The sequence below is a fragment of the Spermophilus citellus genome (assembly GCF_964194105.1).
Source record: "Spermophilus citellus genome assembly, chromosome: 3".
Taxonomy (NCBI): domain Eukaryota; kingdom Metazoa; phylum Chordata; class Mammalia; order Rodentia; family Sciuridae; genus Spermophilus; species Spermophilus citellus.
Window position 1 is genome coordinate 52,022,569 of NC_138184.1, and position 23,772 is coordinate 52,046,340.

The 23,772-nt window shown below is 46.2% G+C and overlaps 1 protein-coding gene across 1 annotated transcript in view; it reads right to left on the reverse strand.

Moving 5' to 3' along the window:
* The window catches only part of ACOX2 (acyl-CoA oxidase 2), a 30,774-nt gene that overhangs the window by 4,658 nt on the left and 2,344 nt on the right, over positions 1–23,772 (reverse strand). Inside the window, exons 2-13 of the mRNA XM_081284443.1 lie at positions 23,445–23,693; positions 22,603–22,765; positions 22,246–22,397; positions 21,745–21,852; positions 20,079–20,198; positions 19,661–19,776; positions 18,442–18,614; positions 16,200–16,362; positions 14,270–14,460; positions 12,487–12,666; positions 10,671–10,776; positions 6,506–6,723 (exon numbers count right to left, since the gene is read on the reverse strand). Coding sequence (XP_081140569.1) covers positions 6,506–6,723; positions 10,671–10,776; positions 12,487–12,666; positions 14,270–14,460; positions 16,200–16,362; positions 18,442–18,614; positions 19,661–19,776; positions 20,079–20,198; positions 21,745–21,852; positions 22,246–22,397; positions 22,603–22,765; positions 23,445–23,604 — 1,850 coding nt within the window. The 5' untranslated portion in view covers positions 23,605–23,693. The remainder of the gene's footprint in view (positions 1–6,505; positions 6,724–10,670; positions 10,777–12,486; positions 12,667–14,269; positions 14,461–16,199; positions 16,363–18,441; positions 18,615–19,660; positions 19,777–20,078; positions 20,199–21,744; positions 21,853–22,245; positions 22,398–22,602; positions 22,766–23,444; positions 23,694–23,772) is intronic.

Genomic DNA, 23,772 nt, shown 5'->3' on the forward strand with positions numbered 1-23,772 from the left:
CCCTCCTTAGGCAGCTGAAATTCCATTGTCCATTATATTTACCCTCTCAAAAATAGATTGATCAGTTTTTCTTGCTTTGTCATATTAGTTTAGCAAAGCCCATCCCTTGTTATCTCCAGTTTTCCACCAACTTCTTGCCACCACTTTTGTAGTTACATATGGCTGTGAGAACCAGCCTAAGGGTTCAAGGGTTCAAGTGGGCCTGGTGGCTGTTTTGCAATCATATTACATTGTTCTAGTTCTTTCTCTTTTACTTCTTTGTTCTCATAATTGTCTTCTGTCCTCAAATTTACACTACTCACCTCCCCATCTTTCTTTCTTTTTTTTTTTTTTTTTGGTACCAGGGATTGAACCCAGGGATGCTTAACTGCTGAGCCTCATCCCCAGCCCTTTTTAAGATTTTGAGACAGGGTCTCACTAAGTTGCTTAGGGCCTTGCTAAATTGCTGAGGCTGGCCTTGAACTCACGATCCTTCTGCTTCCTAAACTGCTGGGATTACAGGTGTGCACCACTGTGCCTGCTCACTTCCCCATCTTTTTTACACAAATGACTTTGCATCTTATTTCACTGATAAAGTGGAAGGAGTAAGAGACTTTCCACAGTTCCTACCCCTGCGTTAATACACAGTGCCCCAGTCTTAGTGAAGGTCACCTGTCCAGGATCCCAGCTCAGGCCAGTCAGTCCCTTCTGTGTACTAGCTGCCTTCTGCCCTTGTCTACTGGAGAACGATATTCCAGAAATTATCTTGCCTTACTCCTACAGTGTCAAAATTCCCCTTTCTGCTGGATCATTTCCATTAATATACAGACATGCTGTCATCTCTCTAATCTTAAAAAACAAGCTTTTGACTCAGTTTCCCTTTCTATCTTAACCCCATTTGTTGGCTCCCTTTTAATGACAGTACTTGCAAGTATTTTGCTGTCTCTGCTGGGTATATTATATCTTCAGTGTTCCCGTTCCTCCAGAGAGAACTGGATTCATTGATGTTCTCACCTCCACCACTCCACTGACAAGGTCACCTCTTAATATTTTTGTAGGGTCCTGAGACTCAGTACGTGGACCTCTCTCTTCATGTTGTCACTTCCTGTGGTATCATCTCTCTCATGGCTTTAAATATCAACCATATGCCAGTGACTTCCAAATTTATCCCTCTGTGTCACATCTGTATTTGGATTTCAAATAGGCTTTTCCAACATAACATGTCTAAAACCAAACTCCTAATCTTTTTCTGTCCATCCTGCTCAAACCTGGCTCTCCTGTAGTCCTCCCCATTTGATTCTTCTGTCTCACCCGACATCTATCTAATCTCTCAGCACATCCTGTTCTACTTTCAAAATATAAAACTTTGATCACTTTCCACCACTCCAGTGCTCCCACTCTGGTCCAGGCCAGGATCCTCTCTCCCTGCTGCTTTCTATTCTTCTCTCACCAGGTGGGGATTGAACCCAGGGCTTCACATATGCTAAGCAAGTGACCAGGTGCTCTCAGCCCTGCTTTTCTTTTTTTGTTTTGGTACCCAGGATAGAATTCAGGAGCTCTCAACCACTGAGCCACATCCCCAGCCCATTTTTTATATTTTTTTTAGAGAGAGAGTCTCACTGAGTTGCTTCAGCCCCTTCTTTTTATTCGAAATTCTTAGTATGGCAGCTGGAGTAATCCTTTAAAAATAGACATTGGATTATTTCTGATTGTGATTGTCCTGTGCTCAAGCCCTCCTAGGCTCAGACAGAGTAAAAGCATTGACCTCCAACATTTGTACCTGTCCATACCTGGAAACCTTCCCCTGACCACCATACGGCAGCCATATGACACTCCTCAGGTCTTTCCTCAAATATCATCTTCCCATAGACTTCCCTGCTCCCTCACCTCCATATTCCTATCCCTTTTCCCTGGTACCCTTTCCTTTCTGGCACTGATTAACACTTCACAGGGTGTATTGACAATGTGTGCACATGCGTGTGTGTGCGTGTCTCTCTCCTCTTTGTAGGCACTGTGCCCTTTTCAATCTGAAACTTGTATTTTTCTCATGAGGGATATTTACTTGAATTATTTTATTAATAAATTACCCCCCCCCCAAAATAAAATAAATTGCCCCTTTCCATTTTTTCCTGTCTTCCTCTTTCTTTTTTTCCCCCTAGACCTGCTTTTTAGAAGATGAATAGCTAGGATAGGTCCTCTTATTTTTTAAAGATCTTTTCTCTCGTTTTTTTGTCCTTTTCTGCTTTCTTTCTGTGAGGTCTCTGCAACTGTATCTTCCAGTCCTTAAATTGAGTTTTTCATTTCTACTACCTTTTTGTTAAATTTCAAAGAGCTCTTTTTTTCCTTTCTTCTCTGAATATTACATTTTAAATAATTACATTCTGGTTCTTATTTCATAGTTGGGGTATCTCTTATTAATTCTTTGAGGATATTACTATGTTTTTTTTTAAAGCTTTCTACTCACTACAGATTCTCTTTGTGTCCTCTGAGTTGCCTTGTTCTTGCTTGTTCTTGCTCCTTCTTTTATGTTAGCAGCATTCAGTGCATCTGGTGATCCCAAAGTGTCTGGTTATAGCTAAGAATGGGACATGAACTAGCTCAGTACAAGTGTGTATGTTGATTGTTAGCGGGGCTCACTGTGGACTGTGCCCCTGCTCCCTTGGATGGTCAAATTCTTCAGAGAAGGATTATCTTGCTATTCTCCTACAGGGTACCCGCCTGGCTGTCACTCTCCTAGTACCAAGAGGTTAATGAGCACTGGAGGAGGAAGTGTTAATATTTGGCTTGTGAAATCCCTGCTTTCTGTAGGGTAGCCTCATCCTCCACTATGCCTAATGTTCCCCATTCCCCTTGGCCCAATCAGAGTAGGGCGGGGAAAGTCACAGGGGAGGAGGGGAACCGAGGTTTCGGATCTCTCTGAGCTGAACTTCCACCATCCTGTCAGTCCCATCTCACTCTCATCCCCATTGCCTGAGGTACACAGTGCTTCTCCTTGGGGTTCTCTGCTGTGACTTGTCTAAGTCATTGTATGCCCATTTATCCAACTTTCATTTTCCTCTCCTGTTCTTTTTGTAGGCTCATGCCTTTAAAAATTTTCTAATTCTCTTGCTGTTGTTTAAAGAGTGCTTCCTAGCATGTGCAATGCCATGGGCTCAATTGCTAGTGCCAGATAAAAACAAAACAGAATGCTGTCAAAAATATATCTGAAACAATTATGCCTGGGGTATTAAACTTTCCCTAGTCTAGGGAATCCAGTGGCAGACACCATTAAGAGCATAATTAAGTACAGCACAATTCAAGCCCAAATGTGTCTTTAGGAAGGAACAAAATTAAGTGCATTTGTGCAGTCTACCTTACCTGAGATTTACCCCAGCCTGCCATCTTTACCCCAGCTGAGATTTTACTAACACATTTTAAACAACTAAAACCACTTTGGGTCAATTCATTAATGTGACACAGAGAGCTGGTTTTAGTGTCACTTAGAATAGTGTGCTGCCTTTCATTTGTCATCTCAGAAGTCTGAGAGAGATAATGACTAATCAAGGCAGGGAACTGTGACAAAGAACCGTTAAGCATGGACTCTGTTACATACCTAATTACCCTGCAGTAGTAAGGTTACTTAGGAACCATAATGTAAGTAAATCATTTTGTGGGTTTGATGCTTGTGTGAGTTGGCAGCTTGCGTCAGTGCTGTCTTGTCTTGATTTGTAAGTCTCTGGAGCAAAGGCAAGCACTTAGAAATGCTGTTTGCAGATAAAAATGAAACCCCAAAAACTCCATACTTAAAGATGTTAAGGTGATCTTTTGTATTTTATCATCACCACCAAGCAGGACCAGAATATTATTTTTATCATGTGCTTTTAAAATGCCAAGTGTTTCAGAAAGACACATTTGGGCTTGAATTGTGCTATACTTAATATGCTCTTTTTTTTTTTAATTTGTTCTAATTAGTTACATATGTCAGTGGAATGCATTTTGACAAATTATACATTAATGGAGTATAACTTCTCATTCGTCTGATTGTACATAATAGAGAGTTGCACAGGTCATGTAATCATATTATGCATATAGGGTAATAATTTAACACGCTCTTAATGGTTTCCACCAGTGGATTGCCTAAATTAGGGAAAGTTTAATACCTGGGCCATCATTGTGTCAGATATATAGATATAGATAGATATTTTTTGGTACCAGGGATTGAATTCAGGGACCCTTAATCATTGAGCCACATTCCCCAGCCCTTTTTTGTATTTTATTTAGAGACAGCATCTCACTGAGTTGCTTAGGGCCTTGCTACATTGCTGAGGCTGGCTTTGAACTTGTGATCCTCCAGTCTCAGCCTCCTGAGCCACTGGGATTACAAGTGTGTGCCACTGTGCCCAGCAGTCAGATTATATATATATATAAATGGACATAATACCTTTATTTTGTTTATTTATTTTTACTTGGTACTAGGGATTGAACCCAGCGCCTTGCATGTATAAGGCAAGCGTTCCACCGCTGAGCCACAACTCCAACTAGGCAAGCACTCTACTGCGGAGCTATATCCCCAGCCCTGTGCATATTTTTTTAAAACCTTTATTTAATTTTTAAAAAAATATTTATTTTTTAGTTGTAGTTGGACACAATGCCTTTATTTCACTTATTTATTTTTACGTGACGCTGAGGATCGAACTCAGGGTTCTGCACATGCCAGGCGAGCGCTCTACTGCTGAGCCACAACCCCAACCTATTTAATTTTTTTAATAATTATTTTTAAAAGTCTTTTTAATATTTTTATTTATTTGTATTTATATGGTGCTGAGGATGGAACCCAGGGCCTTGCACATGCGAGGTGAGTGCTCTACCACTGAGCCATAACCCCAACCCCCTTTATTTAATTTTTTAAAAAAAAAATTTTATGTGGTGCTGAGTTTAAAACTCAGTGCCTCACACATTTTATTTAATTTAAAAAAAAATTTATGTGGTACTGAGTTTTAAACTCAGTGCCTCACACATGCTAGGCAAGCACTCTACACTGAGGTACAGTCCCAGCCTCTGTGCATATTTTTTTAAAACCAAGTTCATGATCTTACTGTTTGTGTGTGTGTATGTATGTTATGTTTATTTATTTTATTTAGATTTATTCCTAACAGCATAAAATAACCTCACAGTATAAGATTCTTTCAAATTATTAAATATTTTTCATGGACCCCAATTTTTTTTTTCAGTACTAAACCCAGGGTCACTACTACTGGGCTATATCCCCAGCCCTTTTTTGACAATTTGTGATGATTTAATTGAACAAACATTTACTAGCTACCATCTATCTAAGTGCCTATGTTTTGTAATAAATAGCACGTAAATTACTGTATATTGTTAGAAATAAAAAGAATTTGGTTTATTTTCTTTAACTCTGTCATGGAAATTTTATTTTACAACAGTTTCAAGTTTGTAGAATTTTTTAGTGTTGCTGATAATGAGAACTATCAGAGGATGTAGGGGAAAGGCCACACCTCCTAATGTACAATAGGCGTCATAGTTTCTGCCCCATGGGGTCTCAAAAGAGTGTATTCTCAAGTTATCCTATTTTTTTTTTTTAAAAATATTATTGACAATGGTAAATAATTCATATTTTTAAAATTTGTTTTCTAGAACCCTGATCAGGTTGGCCTGTGGTTTTGATGTTTTTCAAGTAATTATTTAGATTATGTGAAATGACTGGATGAAGGAAAGCATTTGATTAGTATTTCATGACTCCAGATTGTACTGCATTAATTCTACATATAAAAACTATTTGTATTATTGTTCTATGAATCAATATATAAATTACTTGAGTTTTAAAAAAAATTTTCATCTTGTTACCAAGGCAGTAAAGTTTAGTCAACTTGGCAATTATTTGCTCATGCACATTCAACAAAGACAGGGATATACCTAAAATAGTACTTAGACCTTCACCCACAGGTTAAGGGTGCATGCTCAGGCGTCAGAGAGGCCTGAGATTGTACCAACTCCTATTCTGGCTAATTATGTGACGTTGAGCAGGTTAACTCCCATAATCCTGAATTTCCTCTCCAGTAAAATACAGAGATTAAGTCCATTTCAAAGGGCTCTAAGGATTAACTGAGATGATGTTTGTAAAAGCTTTTGGCACAGTGCCTGGGCACATAAGTACTCCTTAAGTGTTAGCTATGATTCAGACTATTAACACATATTCACATGTGGCATGCTTTATTTTATTCATATGCCTGTGACATTGTTCCTGACATGTTGACGATGTCGAAGAGGTCAATTGAGGTAGCTAACTTATTTTTAAGCATTTTTATTTCTAATTATTCTTCACTTGTTTCTTTCACTAAGCCTTAATACTTCATGTTGGCATAATAATGCTGGGATGCGAACCTCCCTAGGGCCCTTGCTGGTTTTGCCAGACATACCCCAGTTAGCAAGATCTTGGAGTTTGAGGTGACCTGTGAACTAACCTGTGAACTAGAGTAGAGGGCTTTTCTCCGAAGGCTAATATCATGGTTTGAGGGCCTCCACTCACCTGATTAGGAGGAGCAGGTCCAGGTAAGCTTTTCTTGCCATGTCTACTTGGGCCCCAGACAGAAAGCCATCGTGGAGAAAGTCTCCTGAGTTTGTCAAGATACCGTGTAAAGCAAAGAGGTCACAGAGGCGTTGGAGCACTTGCTGAATTGCTGGTTCCTTGTCTAGTTTCTCCAGAGCGTCTGTGAAACTCTTCACAGTGATATAGTAGCAGTGTGCCTACAAAGACAAAGGTGTATCAGACACTGATAGATGGTTTCCAACTCCAGAAGTCACCCTGGAATCTTGGCAAGACAGACAAACACACTGCCACAGCTGTATGCTTGCCAGAAGTCTGACAGCAGGCCCCCTCCCCTCCAGCTCGCTCAGGGTCTCCTTGAGCCTTTTTGGTACAGTGTTTATCTGTATACATGCACACGTGTGTGTCTGGCCTGTGGGCTCTGGAACTTGGCCTTTGGTATCCTCATTTTGCTTGGGGCAGCTTCAAGTAGAGTTGAAAGTAGACAGAGTGTCAGGTGTGCTGGTGGCTGGCTCCAGGGACTTGGAGGGCAGCACATGTGTGTACCATGTGGTGGGAAAGTGAGGGTACAAGATGTAAAGGCAATTTATCCTAGCCATCAACCTAATGAGAGCCCCCTCTGCCAAATGGACTCCTTCCCTGGACCCCCTTCTCCCCATAGCCCAGCAACTAAAGGATTAATGCCTGTCTCAGCAGGAACCTTTAGGACCCTTTATCTCCTGCCCTTTTGGTTATTAAATATTTTTAATATCCCCCCTTTACCCAAGACAAGTGCACATCAGTATTTTATCAGAATACAAGTTGCTCAAGGAAGAGGGGCTAAACAGTTTGAGGCTTTCAAATTTGTATGTGTGCAGGGCACCTGGATGTCTTTTCAAAATGCAGATTCTAGCTGGGTGTGGTGTCATATACCAGTAATCCCAGCTGCTCAGAAGGCTGAGGCAGGAGGATCACAAGTTCAAAATCAGCCAGCCTCAGCAAGTTATCGAGACTCTAAGCAATTTAATGAGACCCTGTCTCAAAATAAAAAGTAAAAAGGGATGGAGATGTGGCTCAGTGGTTAAATGCCCTTGGATTCAATCCCTGGTACAAAAAAGAAAAAAAGAATGCAGAGTGAGAGTAGATCTCTGTCTTGTGATGTCCATGCTGCTGCTAGTAACTTGAAATAGCAAGGTTTAAAGTGTCTTGGGGTTCAAAAGAACTCCCCCTGCAGGACAAGGGATAGGGCAAGGCCATCTGAGGCAAGGGGAACTTTATGAGCAAAGGCTATACTTTCAGGAGGTAATTTCCTGAGGCCGATGCACTCTAATTTAATGAGGCAATGATGGGCACTTTGTAAGTTTGGATGGACCCACATCAGTGAAGAGCTGTGAATGACATGGCCGGGGTTTTATTCTGTAGGGGCCAAGGAGTCACCAGAGCTTTCAGCAGGGCAGCGAGTGGTCAGGTTTCTCATTTGGAAAGAACCTGCCTTCCTCACACAGGTGCTGATAGCTCCGCTTAGGCAGCCAGCCCTGCTCCTTACTGCCGTGCTGGGTGTTCAGCGTTTGGAGGTGGACGATGATCAGATGGGTCCTGCCGCCCAGCAGCCTTCTGCGCTCAATCTGCATTGAGGGACAAAACTGGAGACACTGTACTTTTATCACTGAAGCCCCGCTTTCCCTTGTCTAGCCCATGGACCACACCCAAGGTTCTCCAGGCTCTGCTTGAGGAGTGAAGTGATGGTGAGCTGCCCCAGGGCCCAGTTCTGTCTTGGAAAGCAAGATGAAGACCAGAAAGAGAAGGTGGCCTTTAGGCCATAGGGATAAAGTATGTCCTTATCGCTGGGTATCTCTTAAATTTTTACACATGTCAGCTCAGTCTTCATAATAATCCTGTAAAGTAGGTGCTGGTAATAGCTTTGTGTTGTAAGAAGAGACAGGCTCTGAGACTTAAGTTCCTTGCCCAAGGTCATATGGCTGGTAAGTGGTGGCAACAAGAGCCAAACCAGGGCTGTACTCCTAACTGCTACCTGTGCTGCCAAAGCCACCAGGGCCTGAAGCTGGGTTATACCGAGCACCAGCATTAGCTCCAGGATCCTAGGAACTGACATCTCTCCTGGGCAGAGCCTGACCTTAGAGGACCAAAGCCTGTCAGAGCACCTTTGTTGTACAGACTGCAAAGGTAAATCCCGCAGAGGGGAGGGAGTGCTTGAGGTCAGATGGCATGTCACACACACAGCTGGGAGACTAGAACTTAGCTCATGGTTTTTCCTTGTCTATCCACCTACCAGTTTTTTCCCCTGCCCCAAGTTGTAGTAAAGTCATTCTCTACCTGCACATTTCCAGTTTCCAGATGAGGCCTGGTTGGGCGCTTGAGGTTTCTGTAGAGTAGCGAACCCCACAAAGCACAGGAAGTATAGAACCCCTTCCCACTGTGACCTCGGAGACAGCTTGGCCACCATCCCCCCAGGAAGCCTTTTGGACTCACTCTTTTCTCACAAGCTGACTGAGCTTCCCATCTTTGGTGCCCCCGAGCTTGAGGAGGACACAGCTTGCCTGTGGTGTGTGGCGCAGGAAGCCATCTTGACTCAGCCATTTTCTACTCTCTGACTTCATGCCTATGAGATCTCTTTCTTCATCCTTAGAGGAGAGATTCTGCTGGTCTCCTGCACAGGCTAACGTGCTAAATGAAGGAAACTGGCGAGCAGCGTCTGGCCCTTTCGAAGGCAGGGCTTAGGTTTGAAAAATGAATAATGGGGGATTGTGGTTCCTTTTTTGGTCATCTGGTGAGAGTGCTGCCTGGGCTCATTCCATGTTGACAGGGCATTTAGTGCCCCTGTGGTGGGCTGTGGAGCTGAGAGCTGTGGCTACTGCCAGTGCCCACGAGTGTGGTGCAGGTGTTGGGTCACCAGGTGGTGCTCATGCACAGCCTGCCAGCCAGTCCTGCCCTCCCAGGGCCTCTGCAGACCTTCAGGCCTCTCCTGCTTTGCAACCATTTTGGGGGGTCTGAAGCCTGATGATTGGAGTGGCCGCTTTAGTTTTCAGTTGTTGGCATGGCCAGGGTTCCAGTTGCCTAAGCTCAAGAGGAATTCTTACTTCTTTCCCACCCCATGACTCTTGAGGCCTGTTCCTTCCTCTACCCCTTTACTATCTCTGCATTTCCCCACTTCTCTCCGTGGCCTCTGCCAAGTTCATGGTGGGGGCTGGTCCAGGCTGCAGCAGCTTCCTTCTGATTAACTTCCAGCCTCCAGTCCATTCCTCCCTCTGCAGCTTGCATGATCCTTCTGGAAGGAAACTCTGCTCCCTTCATTTTTGCCTGATGCAGACTCAGCCATGGCTTCCCGTCACAATGGAGACAAGACACAGGCTTCTCACACTGCAGAAGGTCTCTCCTGTCTCCCCTCCCTGTCTACCCTCCTCTCCTTGATTCTTCCACCTTTGGCTCCTCCTGAAAGGTCTGCATTTCCTCCCAAGCACCAGGACTTTTCCTGTCTCCTCTTCTTGTACCTGCTGCTCCCTTTGCTTGGAAACCTTCCTCTGCAAAGCTGCCATCTGCCCCCCCCCCCAGCCCCCTCATCCCCCACCACCCTCAGCATGCTAATTTCAGCTTATCCTTGAAGCCTCAGCCTGTGTGCCACCCTTTCTGGGAAGCCTCAAGGTGAGTAGAGATGCACCTGCCCCAGAATCCCACAGCAGCCTATATTCCCCTGCCCAGCGCTTCCTTGATAGGTGTGGGCAGCAGCTTCACCGTTTGAGCACCGAGCCCAGGGCTGCTGCAGAGTGGGTGCTCAAATATTTGCCGACTGACTGTGAATTATGCACAAACACAAACCATAGTGGAAATTGAATCAGACATCCAAGGATTGCCTGTGGGGCTAAGGGGAAGCTTGACCTGCTTTTCTATCTGGGAGGAAATATTTGAACAACCTGAAGCAAATCCAATAACACTGCCTCATTACCTTTCCCCCCAAGAGCTGCCAGCAAGATTGCTTTGGAGTTAAGTCCTTTAATTAAAATACCCTGGACTAAAGCCTTAGAAATGAAATGAGGGCAGCTGCTGAGGCTCAGGCTTGGGGAATAATGGCACAGCCTGGATTTTCCCGGCAGGGTAGCCAGCTTGGAAAGACAAGCGGGTCCCTTGCAGCTTTGGCTGATAGGCAGCTCACCTTAGCAGCCTGGAGGTGCATGACAGAAGTCTGGTTCCAAGCCTCCTGCTGGTCAGCCCCAGATTGCGTGAGGGTCTGTAGATGATGCACCGAGTCCTCTATGAGTCTGAAAACCAGAAAAGGGTCAGCTTCTTGACTGACTGGGAAAGATAATCGGTAGCTATGGGGGGCCCTCAGAAATACAAATTCTGTTTAGGACTTCTTGTGTGTCATAAAGCTAAATGCATGATAAACATTCTCTCTCAAGGAATACATTTCCTGTTTACAGTGGGGAAAACCTGAGTGTCAGAGAGGTTAACCAAACTGTCCAGGGTAACACAGCTAGTAAGTAAGGAGTGGAGCCAGAATTTATTTTTGTTCCTTTTGGAACCCAGAGGTGCTTAACCACTGAGCCACATCCCCAGCCCTTTTTAATATTTTATTAGAGATAGGGTCTAGCTAAGTTGCTGAGGCTGGCTTTGAACTTTTGATTCTCCTGCCTCAGCCTCCCGAGCCATTGAGATTACAGGCATGCGCCACCACTATTGGTTTGGATTTTTTCTTAACCACCACATTTTAAAGCCTCAGAGATTTGGGCCAGGAGCATTCCCCTCTTTTTCATGCACATCCCAAACCAATACCAATGTTTTTAGGCCATTCCGTTGTTTGGCTTCCTATGATCCAAGGAAGAAAACAAAACAAAACAAAATTTGTTAAATGTTAGTGAGGCCTGTTGATCACCCAGCCTGCTGCAAGGAACCTAAAAACAAAACCAGAAAACTAACTATTGTCCTCCAAGACACTAAGTTAGTCATTTGCCATTATATTAACCTTTAATCCCCTTTTATTGTTTGTTTCCTGCATGACCATCCATAACCCTTGAAACTTGTGTGTAAAGCAAACTGTTAAGCAATATTTATTTTGCTTTGTCAGGGAGTACATAAGCAGATGTCACTCTGAGTTCCAAGCAAAGAGAAACACAATGGCATCTTAATTACCCAGCAGTCTTCTTTCCCCCAGTCAGTTCTCCCAAGTGAAAGTCAGTTCTTTGAGGTCTGAAGGTTTATTAGTGTATGGATAGATCCCTACATCTTAGAACAATGCCTGGCATATTGAAGGCACTGAATAAACATTTGTGGAATGAATGAATGAATGTCTCAAGTTCCTTGTGATCTCAAAATAACTATCAATCATTCCTGGGACCACAGGTTGGGATATGGGACCACTTATATAATAAAAATATATACTTTTTCCTGTTTGTTACTTTTGGCATTTTAGTGTTGGGCAGGGTGAGAAGCTTTTTCTTTATAGGTCATTAATTCTTTCCATCTCTCTGTTATGGTGTCTGTGCTTGGCTAGGCCTTCTCTTTATTCCAAGCTTGTAGCATATTTAGTCATTCCTGACTGGTGGGTACCTGATAATATTGGTTGAGTGAGAATGGATGACCCCTTGGTTTTGTCTATGTTTTCTGAAGTCTATCAGATGCTGGAATTAAAACAGAGTCCATCCTCTGCTAGAGTCATATTTTAGAAAATTATTTTTAGATTATGGACTATTTTCCAATTTAGAAGGATTGCTGTGTTTATTGTTATTGGTTTGCATATCAATATACATTGGTAGTATTTTCATATGGGTACATTTGTTGGATTGTGAGTTATTCCAGGAATCTAAGGACTTTTAAAATTTCTCTCATGGCAATAGGAGCTTCGAGGCCTGGGGAGGCTAGGGGTGGGACTGGTTCTAGAGGCTCTCCATGAACATGCACTGAAGGCCCTCAGAGAGGAGGAGCCTACCTCCCCTCCCCGTGTGGGGTGCTGACTTCTCAGCGCTTCTCACCTGGCGGCCGCGTGTGCCCAGGCTGCAGTGTATAACTCTGGGCAGAGGAAGTCATCTGCCTTCTGGGCTGGGCACCGGGCCAGGACAGGCCTGGCAAGATATTCGACAGACTGAGGTAGAGGCTTCTGTGGTGCAGAGTCTGGGGACACCTTGGCTTGCAGGTAGCTCTTTACCAGAAACCTGGAGGGTGGAAGGGGGGGTGGGGACAGGGGAGACAATGGGGCTCTGTGGGGCACCCGCCACCTCAGCTCCCAGAGACACACATCACACATTCTTAGCCTGGGCTCCAGCCTTCCTGTGGAAGGATGTGGGCCCAGACCTCCACCTAGCTACCCTCTGAAGGGTTACTCCACACCCCAGAGTCCTCTTCTGCCATCCTGCTGGGAGGCCCTCCGTGGGGCACACCCCAGGCTTTAACAACGAAATGCGGCTTCAGGACTGGGGCAGACCTCTTCAGGTCCAGAACATAAACTCTTCTGAGATTCTATGCAAATTCAATCTTTTTGTGGGAATCTTGTGATTTTAGGATTTGTGATGACTTATACAGTGACTGTGGGAATTAAATTTTCTAAGTTGAAAGAAGGAGGATAGATACTGATGTGAGTGGGAAGATTATAGGTGACTCTGAGCTGCTGTGTTCGTCAATCCAGTGGTTACAGGTTCTGGCCTCAGGCAGCCCTGGACTCTCAGCCAAGGCCTTCGTGATGCTCTAGGATTGATTCACCTCCCTAAGTTCTCCATCTCTAGATGGGAATGATCATACTTACCTGATTGGGAGGTGGTTTGTGAAACTGAAAGATATTTATAAAGTGCTTGACATAGAGTTAGGCCCAGAATGCCTAATGCACACTATTGTGTTCCTTTCATAATTTGAAAAAGTAAACCTGCAAATGTTATGTATTAAAAGTATATCATGTCACATTTGCCAGTGAACTCCTTTCTCCATGCGTACAAAAGTATTTGCCCCCTTCAGTCATCTGAGAATAAGTGAGTGTGAGAGGCTTTGTCAGCCTCAAAGAGGGTTGAAAAGAAACCACTTTGTTTGGAGCTGGGCATGGTGGTGCAGGCCTGTCATCCCAGCAGCTTTGGAGGCTGAGGCAGAAGGATCACAAGTTCAAAGCCAGCCTCAGCAAAAGCAAGGCACTAAGGAACTCAGTGAGACCCTGTCTCTAAATAAAACACAAAATAGGGCTGGGGATATGGTTCAGTAGTCAGGTATCCCTGAGTTCAATCCCTGGTACCTTCCTCCCAAAAAAAGAAACCACTTGGAGGCTGACTTGGCCATTCGCTCCTGCCTCTCAAGTTGGGGCCTCCTGTGTAAGATCTTCACTAAGCCTGGGATCCTGCATTGAGCAGAGCAGATATAGTCCCTGCCCTTGAGGAACTTCCAGTCGAGCTGAGGACCAGAACTAAAAGGTAAACAACACAAAAATGTAGACAATTATAGATTGTGTTCCAAAAGACAGCCGTTTGCCACTGTACCTGGCTGAGTGGACAATTTTAAGCAAGAGAAAGATATGATATTCTGTAGGCTTTGAAAAGATCCCTCTTGGATGCCTGTGGTGAAGTGGGACCTGGTGGAAGCAAGGGACCCTAGGTGAGAGACGGTGGCAGCCTGACTAGGAACAGTGGATGTGCAGACGAGTGGATTTGAGACCTGTCATGGGATTTGGACAGCCTCCAAATGGTGCTTGCCAAAGCCTGTCCCTCCCTCTGTGGGCATCAAACAGAAACCTCAACCTGAGCAGAAGCCTGGACGGGCCTGGGCCAGTCTGGTCCTTACCTGGCCACTTGCAGGTAGAGCACTGTATTCTCACCCTCATAGGTACAGGAGGCTGTCACTTTGGTGACCAATGATGGCAAACCACTCAGCTTTGAGTAGCCATGTCCCCCACAGGCCCTGCGACACAGCTCGGCCCCCTGGGTACACAATTCAGACATCATGGCCTTCATGCCTGTGCTCAGTGCGTGGAGCTATAAGAACAGGAAGAGGTGTCAGGTGGTGTAAGGGGATCCCACGCCTCCCACTTACCGAACATTTCCTGCATGCTGAACACAACCCTGTGAGGTAAGGAGTGTTTCCTTACCTCACAGCTTTATGAATGAGAAGGCTGAGCCCCAGGCTGGGACTCACCCTGGGTCACACAGGCACTGTAGCTACGGGGCAATAAGAACTAAGGAAAAGCTTCCCAAACAGTGTCTCCAGGATCTTTGGAGAGGGTGCTGCCTGGATTGGGCCCACCTCCCTTCAGGAGGTGTACAGTTTGGAAAACTGACTTGTGAGAGAGAGTGGGGTGCAGTGGTCTGAATGTGTCTGCCCCAAATTCATATGTTGAAATCCTAACCTCCAAGGTGATGGTATTAGGAGTTGGGGCCTCTGGGTAACGATTAGGTCATGAGGGTAAAACATTCATGAATAGGATTAATGGCTGCTGTGGTTTGCATTGCCCCTCCAAAACCCATGTTGAAATGTAGTCATTTAAAAGTATTGGAGGTGGGACCTTTAAGAAGTGATTAGGTCATGACTGCCCCACCCTTATGAATGGATTAATGCTGTTGTCATGGATGTGACTTGGTTATAAAAGAGAGCTCTGCCCCCAACACTCTCACAGGATCCTTTGCCATTGGTGCCCTCTGCCGTGGCACAGCACAGTAAGAAGGCCCTCAATAGATAGATGGAGGCAACTTGGTGGAGGCTAGGAAGTCTCCAGAACTATGAGAAATAAATTTATAAGCCGCGTAGTTTATGGTGTTTTGTTACAGCAGCCAAATAGCCTGAGGGGTTGCCAGACAGCAAGCCTGGTTAGAGTTTTTGGTTCTTGAAAGGCCCAAGCCATCTTTCAAACATTCAAGTCCTTCGGAGGAAAGTCATGTCCTATATTTCTTTGTGTTTCTTCATCTGTAAAATGTGGATATAAATTGTGTCTACTACACAGTTGGAAAAATTAATGAAGCAATGCTTATAAAGCACAGCACCTGGGTAGCCTGGATCTTAAGAACATGTAAGTCGGCTGGGGATGTGGCTCAAGCGGTAGCCCGCTCGCCTGGCATGCATGCGGCCCGGGTTCGATCCTCAGCACCACATACCAACAAAGATGTTGTGTCCGCCGAGAACTAAAAAATAAATATTAAAAATTCTCCCTCTCTCTCTCCTCTCTCTTAAAAAAAAAAAAAAAAAAAAAAAAAAAGAACATGTAAGTCCACAGTGATTTAGCTGAGACCTATGGGCCAGATGTGCTTTAGAATCAGAGTAATATTTGGATTTTAGAAAGGCAAAGCAGGGTGTTTAAGGTAAATTACTTGTTTAAGGTGTATCCAGCCGGCTGTGAGAAAGCCTTCATAACTGAATACATTAATATTTTTGCTTATTCATGTTCAGTAGAATAAATCGAGTCTGTTCAGGTCAAATTGTGCTAACAAATGAGTTCCAGTTTTTTGTTTTCAGAGCTTTGTGGGATTCAAAAGCTCATCAGGGATTGTGACCTGTGTTCTTTCTACTGTGTGTGAGTATTTCATTTAACATTTTTGAGCTCTCTGGGGGCCAGGTGTGGGTGGATTTATATGTCAGGGCACAGTGCACCCCAATACCCTGGGATACTGGAAGGCTGTGGGAGTGGAGGAAGGCCTGCAGGAGCAGGGCTGAGACTGCTTCTCAGCGGGTGGGATAGCCTTTGCCACCCTCCAGCAGCCGCTCCACAGCAGACAGCAGGTACCTCAGGAAGGAGGCTGAAATCTTTGCGCAGAATCTCATCGTAGGAGTGGTGGAAGAATTCCAAGAGGCTGACCGCTGTGAAGTGGAAGGCATAACTCGTGGCCAGCTGAGGAAGGAGTTTCTGCTGCTGTGTCTGGTAGTCCAGAATTTTTGCCTCTGGGTCACTGGGGGGAAAAGAAGCCAAAGATTTGGATAATACCTACATGCCATGTCCACCTCCCTCAACACCACATCCCCAACACCATGGAAGCCTTAAAAACGGACAGTTGTTCATATTCGTTGCAAAACTAACACCAGACTATCACTAATCTTCAAAAGTCTCATCTAACATGAACATTCACATATTTCCCTGTAGATATATTGACACTCTTGCTTGTAGGGACTGCCTCTTGTGGAGTGAGGGTCACACAATTCTTGCATGCACACCGACCATCTCATCTTAAAATGTGAAAAGTTCTGAACTCTGACATATCTGATCCCAGGGGTTGGGTGAAGGATTGTGGCCCTTCACTGCTGATGATTTGAACCTGTGATCTTTCACTGCCCATGTGCACTTGCTGTGTGCTAGGAAATGCGTTGAACCTAAACAACAGCTCTTTGGATGTGAACCTGGGCCCACTGAAACCCAAGGAGTGGCCTGGGGCTGCCTTGTCCATTGCTATGTCCTCAGTGCACAGGACACAGTGGCTGTGTATTGAAAGGGGGTAGCTGTCCCAAAGCTGAGAGAAACCTGAGGCCTCTCAGGGGAGTAGTTCCTCACCCAGCAAGAAGTTCTTATCATCCTTGGGACATCTCTACAACTCAGGTACATGGGCTGTAGGCAGGACAAGCAGTGTGCTGTCTTCTAGTGCAGATACCCTCAGCCTGGGATTCTGGTGCCCAGGCCACCGAGGGTGCTGTGGGTTTGCCAGAAGACCCTGGGTCAAGGCCCACCATGCTTTCCTGCATGTTACCCACAACACCATCCCCAAACATGACTCCTGTCCACCTGGCATACAATCCTCAGTCCATTTTGAGTCAGACTATTCTGGAGCCTATAGCATAAAAAAACACCAGACCCAAAGGCTGAGAGTCCTCAAATTCCAGTCCTGGAGATTTCACTCTTTTTATGCTTTTTTTTTTTTTTTTTTTGAGATGAGGTCTCACTATGTTGCCAGGCTGGTCTCAAGTAACCCTCTAGGCACCCACCAATATGCCTGGCTAGTGATCTGACTCTTTTTTTTTTTTTTTTTTTTGAGGGGGAGGACTAAAGATTGAACCAAGCAGTGCTTAACCACTGCACCACATCCCCAGCCATTTTTATATTTTATTTAGAGACAGGATCTCACTAAGGATGGCTTTGAACTTGTAATCCTCCTGCCTCAGCCTCCTGAGCTGCTGGGATTACAGGCAAGCACCACTGTGCGTAGCTGTGATCTTATTATTGCTAGGTAGAAAAGAGACCTAGAGAGGGTCAAGGATTTGCCCAGGGTCAGTCAGCAGAGCTGGGAGGAACATTGTTTCTTGAGTACAATGGATTTGGTTTTGCTGTAACCAACTCTGTAACCTATTCTTCTTCTCAATTTTGCCACATCCTGGGTGTGTGTGCCTCCATTTGGGACAAATTTATCTTAAAAAATTATTTGCTGTTTACCTAAAATTCAAATGTGTGTACTATATCTCGAGACAGAGTGTGTGTCTGGGTGCACGCATGTACATGCAAGCAAATGCACATGTACCTGCACACAGGTTAAAGCAGTATGGAGTAGACTTTGGCATTCTGTGCCAAGGGGTATTGGGAATAGTAGCCAGACGCAACCAGGCATAATGAGAGGTATTCAGACCTAGACAAACCACAGTCAGATGCTGACAGTCACAGCCAGACAGAACATGTTCATCCACACAGTCTGAAAAGACAGTTGGGCTTTGCCAGAGAGAACAGCCAGCCACCGTGAGATGCAACCTGGTAACTGGCCAACCCAGACTCACTAGCCAGTCACAGGTGTGTAGGACACAATGGGATCTGGACAGACACAGACTGACATCAGATGCTGATAGATAGAAACTGGGCCAGAGAGACCCCGTCAACATGGCCAGACTTGTATGTGTGTATGAGAGAGGGGGAGAGAAAGAGAGAGAGAGAGAGAGGGAGGTCTGCCCCAGCACCCCAGCTCTGGCAGAGAGATACTGCCGGGGAGCAGGCACTGTGGGACTGAGTGTCAGCCCTGTCTACCGCAGTCAGTCTCCGGGCTCCCTCCCCTTGCCTGGGCCGGAGCCGGGATTGGCGGCGGACGACTGAGTAGCGCACAGCGATGACACAAGCCTTCTGCAGTAAGGGTAGGATGGAAGTCAACAGCAAGCGCACTCGCGTAACCACCATGCCAAGATAGTTGCTCTGTGCCGTCCCAAACTTGACGTAGGTGCCATCTGGCAAGACCTGCGTGAAACAAGGATAGACATTGGGCCATAATGAAGGCACTCCAGCCAGCTGAAGCCCACGATCATGGGCCTCCACCCTGCTTGGGTACCATGGCACTCTTGCCCATCTGGAGACGACCGCTGGTGTGGCCACAACAATCAGTAAGATACAGAAATGGGGGCAGGGGTTGTGGCTTAGGGTATTGCACTCACCTTGCGTGTGCGAGGCCCTGGGTTCAATCCTCAGCACCACATAAAAATAAATAAATAAAACAAAGGCATCATGTCCAACTACAACTAAAAAATAAATATAAAAAAAAAAAAGATGCAGAAATGTAGCCGGGCACAGTGATGCACACATGCAATCTCACCAGCCTGGGAGGCTGAGGCAGGAGGATTGCAAGTTCAAAGCCAGCCTCAGCAAAAGCAAGGTGCTAAACAACTCAGTGAGATTCTGTCTCCAAGTAAAAATACAAAAAAGGGCTGGGGATGAGGCTCAGCGGCCGAGTGCCCCTGAGTTCAATCCCTGGTAGCCCTTCCCCCCCAACAAAAAATACAGAATGTTTCCCTGCTTGTTGCTAACTAGCCACCTCCCCAGGTGCCCTGTTTACATTCCCTCTGTGGGGACACCCCAGGCTTTCCTTTGATCCACAACTAACAGGGCACAGCCTGGCAAAATGAGAACCTCCAGGTCTCTGCCAGCACTCGGGTTAGCGTCTGTTCAGTGGCTGCTTGTGTCCAGGCCTCACTGTGGGAAAATGTTAGCACATGACTCTCAGCCCCCTTTCTTCTTTCCCTGGGGTTGCTTGGCCATCCAAGGTGGAGAGTCATGAGAAGTCTGAGGCTCAGCGAGGCAAAGCAACTTGCTCAAGATCACACCGTCTCTAAGCTGGGCTTTCCTCCAGTCGGTGGGACCGAGTCCTTCTCCCTAAAACTGCTCAGGCCAGAGTCTCTCTGGGGAATTGTGGCCTAAGCAGTTTTAGGGAGAAGGACCCAGACCCAGTGTCAGCCTGTGCAAGATGCAGGTCCCCTGCCCAGGCAGTAATAGCTTCCCTGGCCTCTAACCTGTGCAAAGCGACTCAGCATGTTCTCCCTGGGGACCCGCACGTGGTCTAGAAGCAGGAAGCCATTGTCTATATTTTCCAAGTCCATCTTGGGCCCGATATCCCCAACAGTGATTCCTAGAGGGGGATGGAGAGGAGAAGGACTGTCATTTGAATGACACATTTGCTGTGCCAGGTACCATATACCCATTCCAGCTCACAGCAGCCTGTGACACTGGGGTTATTGCTGAGGTCAGACAGATGCTGACTCTTGCTCAGGGTTACCCAGCCAGTCAATACCAGGACGTTCAACAGAACCCCTCCTGGACCTGGGACAGCAGTCCCAACTTCTCCCATAGATTCCTTGGGCCCTGAGGACAAGGAAAGCTTGGTGGGACCTTCTCCTGGAAGGGGTCCCTGAGGGAACAGCATGGGCTTACCTGGAAGTGGGGTGTGGTCCTGGAGGCTCCGGATGGGCACGATAAAAGCGTGCATTCCCTGCCTGGCTCCTGAGCAGATCAGCTGGGCCAAGACCAGGGCATGGGTGGCCGACCGGCCCACTGAGGGCAGAAAGATAAGAGGCACATCGTGGGGAGACCTGTGTATTGCTGTCCCCCAGCTTAGGCTCCTGGGGTTGGGGTTGCTCAAGGACATCTCTGAGGCCTCCAAAAATTATTGATGATAGAGGAGATTTGTCCCCAGAGAGTCAAACAAAACTAGCAGTGACTTGACAAAGGAACTGAAAAGAGTGAGCTCTTGAAAGTTCTGCTGTCCCCCCAAAAGAAAAGCAAAAGCAAAAAACTATTAATGGGTCACTCTGTCATCAACCTCATAATAATGAATACAAAATCCAGGTTTTTTATTTATCAAAATCCAGGTGTCATCTGACCCTATACTGACGTTTTCTAGTTCTTACAGGGCAGGTATCATGAATCTCATTTTCCAAGATAAGGAAAAGGAGACTCGGAGAGCAGAGTGACATGCCGGAGGTCACTGGCCTGGTGGGGGGCAGAGCTGGGATTGGAACCCTGGTCTGCTTGATTTGTTTTTTTAAAGGATAAAGGACGGAGTTCCTTTTCTTAAATTTTTTTTTTAATTGTATCTTTGTTTTTAAATTAATTAATTAATTAATTTTTATTTTGTTATTTTTATGTGGTGCTGAGGATTGAACCCAGTGCCTCACAAGTACTCAACCACTGAGCTACAACCCTAGCCCTCTTTTTTTTTTTTTTTTAGTACCGGGGATTGAACTCAGAGGCACTTAACCCCTGAGCCACATTGCCAGCTTCATTTTGTATTTTATTTAGAGACAGGGTCTCACTGAGTTGCTTAATGCCTCACTTTTGCTGAGGCTGGCTTTGAATTCGTGATCCTCCTGCCTCAGCCTCCTGAGTCACTGGAATTACAGGCGGGCACCACCATGCCCAGCAGTCTGCCTGATTTCAAAGGCGTTTTTCTCTCTGTGGTTTTGGTCTTGTTCATTCTCTTATTCTGTCTCCCTTCTTCTGATTTTTCTCTCTCACCTCTACTTTTCTGCTTTAGTTGAACTCCAGGCATTTGTTTTATTTATTTTCCACACGAGGCCTGGGTCCCCAAATGCTGCAGATCCGTCTGCAGAGCTGAATTCTCAAACCCAAGGGAGGAGGCCTTGGTGGGCATGGCAGCCACCTGGTGGCCATCTGATTAGAGCTGATGGTGGCATGGGATTTTCTGGGTGTCTGGGGCAGGGGCAGGGAGGTGTTTTTTCTACTCACTGTCGTCACAGGGCTTGTGCCCTGGCTGGGGACAAGCTTAATCATCAACTCAGGACAACTGGGACTAGGCCAAGTGTGCACATGTGTCATGTGCATGCACACACACGGGGGGTTGGGAGGCAGTGTGTGTGTGTGTGTGTGTGGCCTTGTCTCTTATCCTCGTCAAAGCCCCCCTCCCAGGAACCTGCCAGCTGTTCACTAATGAAAGTCTTAGCAGCCCCACTATTTCCAGGCGACCAGCATAGGAGAGGAAATCAGCCTGCAGCCTCTTGGACAACAAATCCAGTGCTGCTCTGCCCTCTGATGTTGTCCTCCTTGGGCAGGGACAGGGCAAGGGAGGATGGATACTCACTGTCCCCAGGCCACCACTTGGCGGCAGTCATGGTGGGGCTGTGTATCACAAACTCCTGGGTGGCTGCGTCATAGATGGCTTCAGTCTCCAGGCCTTGAAGATATGACCCTGGCAACCAAGGAGGGGAGTGAGACATTCAGCCAAGGCGGGGTTCTTAACTGGGGAGCAGCTTCCGGGTGGGACTAGACTCTGAGCTACCAGCCAGTATGGAGTAGGGCCAGCTCCCCTCTGTACTTGGCAGGTATATCTCCCCTTTGATCTCTGGGTTTTGTGGGGATGCACAGAGTGGGGTGCTGATGCTTCTAGAAGGAATGACTTATCCAGCTGGTAATTCATACAGTACAGTTGTGAAAATTAGAAAAAGCCACCCCTTCCTCAAGACCCTTGACTGCCATCTGCTGGAGAGTTTTCAAATCAGATATGCAATCTATGAGACGCAATGGGCCCTCTGGGGTTTTACAGTGCACAACCCCAACATTGTATGCAGCAGCCCTGGCTCACCGTGTCCCAGCTCTGTCTGGGCATACGTTGTGATGATCTGGAAGTTTTCACAGAGTGGTATCCATTTAGCAATCTGTTCCTCTGAGCCAAGGCTCCTGAGCGCATTCATGAAGACACCATTTAAAGTTAAGGCCACGTCTCCAGAAAGGGCCCTATGGAGGAGAGATGCCATGATTCAGTAGCCTATTAAGACAGGGGTTGTACCCTCAGCTAGGGTGCAAGAGGGAAGGGACACCTGGAATCCTGGTTTCCCAGTAAGTAATAGTTTTGTTGGGGAAAATGGCTCATGGGACTGGGAGGTTTATAAGTGATCCCAGGTAGATTCCTCTCTGGCAGGGCCGCACCAGGAGTAAGTACCTGAAAGCATAGGCCAATTCGCAACCATCTGCCAGCCAGCCCAGGCGCTGTGCTATCATCTGTATGTGGTATCTCTTCCGCAGGGCAGTCTCATAATGCTCATTCTGGGTCATGAAATGATTGTTCTTAAGGCTAAACACTGGGTCATTGTGGATGATGCTTTCTGCAAGGGGTGGAGAAAAGAGGGCATAGGCACTTGGGTGAGGTTTCTGGCATCAGATCTTCCCACACACTTGCCTCATGGATCTGCAAAGGAAGTCACTCATTATTTTACACACGAGAAAACAGAGGCCCAGAGGTGAGAAATGTGATCTGTCCAAGGTTACAAAAGCAAGGCAGTGGCAGAATTCGGACCAGCATTCAGGTGTCCTACTGCCTGGGACCCTTCTGTCACTCAGATGGGCTCGGGGAATACTGGCATGTTAGTAGTGCCTTCATAGTCCAAAGAAATGACTCTGACAATGGTGTTTCAAGGGCAAATTTGGAGGGGGGGGGGGCGGGTACAGGGGATTGAATCCAGGTGCACATCCCCAGCCCTTTTTGTATTTTATTTTGAGTCAGGGCCTCGTTGAGTTGCTTAGGGCCTTGACAAATTGCTAAGATGGCTTTGAACTTACGATCCTCCTGCCTCAGCCCCTGAGCTGCTGGGATTACAGGTGTGCACCACCAGACCCAGCTGCAAATGTGCTATTTGAAGATGGGACTGTGACTACTCTCCCATCATCTAAGGAAAGCACATAGCCATAAATACAATGCATTAATAAAAAAATAGAGAAATTCTGATATATAAGAAAGAAAGAAGAAAGAAAAGCAGGGTACTCTGTGTCTCAGCCTCCTCTTACCGACTTTCCTCCGGATCGCAGTGTTCTGGGCACCTCTGTCAAGGATGTTGGTGAGTCGTTCCACGTTGAAGGACGGCACACGCCTCTCACTTTTTATGTCAGGGTGCTCTTGCCTGCTCCACTTGTCCCCCAAGGACACGCGGTGCACTGGGCTACCCATCCTACTCTGCTGTTCAAGAAGAGACACTTGCAGCCCAGCTGCTCTGAAGATATCGTCAGGGCACGGGGAGGGGGGTGGTGTTCAGGAACCTGTGTGCACAAGGAATCACCTGAGGCTTTGTGTCAGCAGGCCCCAGGCCCCGCTCCCCTCTGAGCTTTGGACAGGATT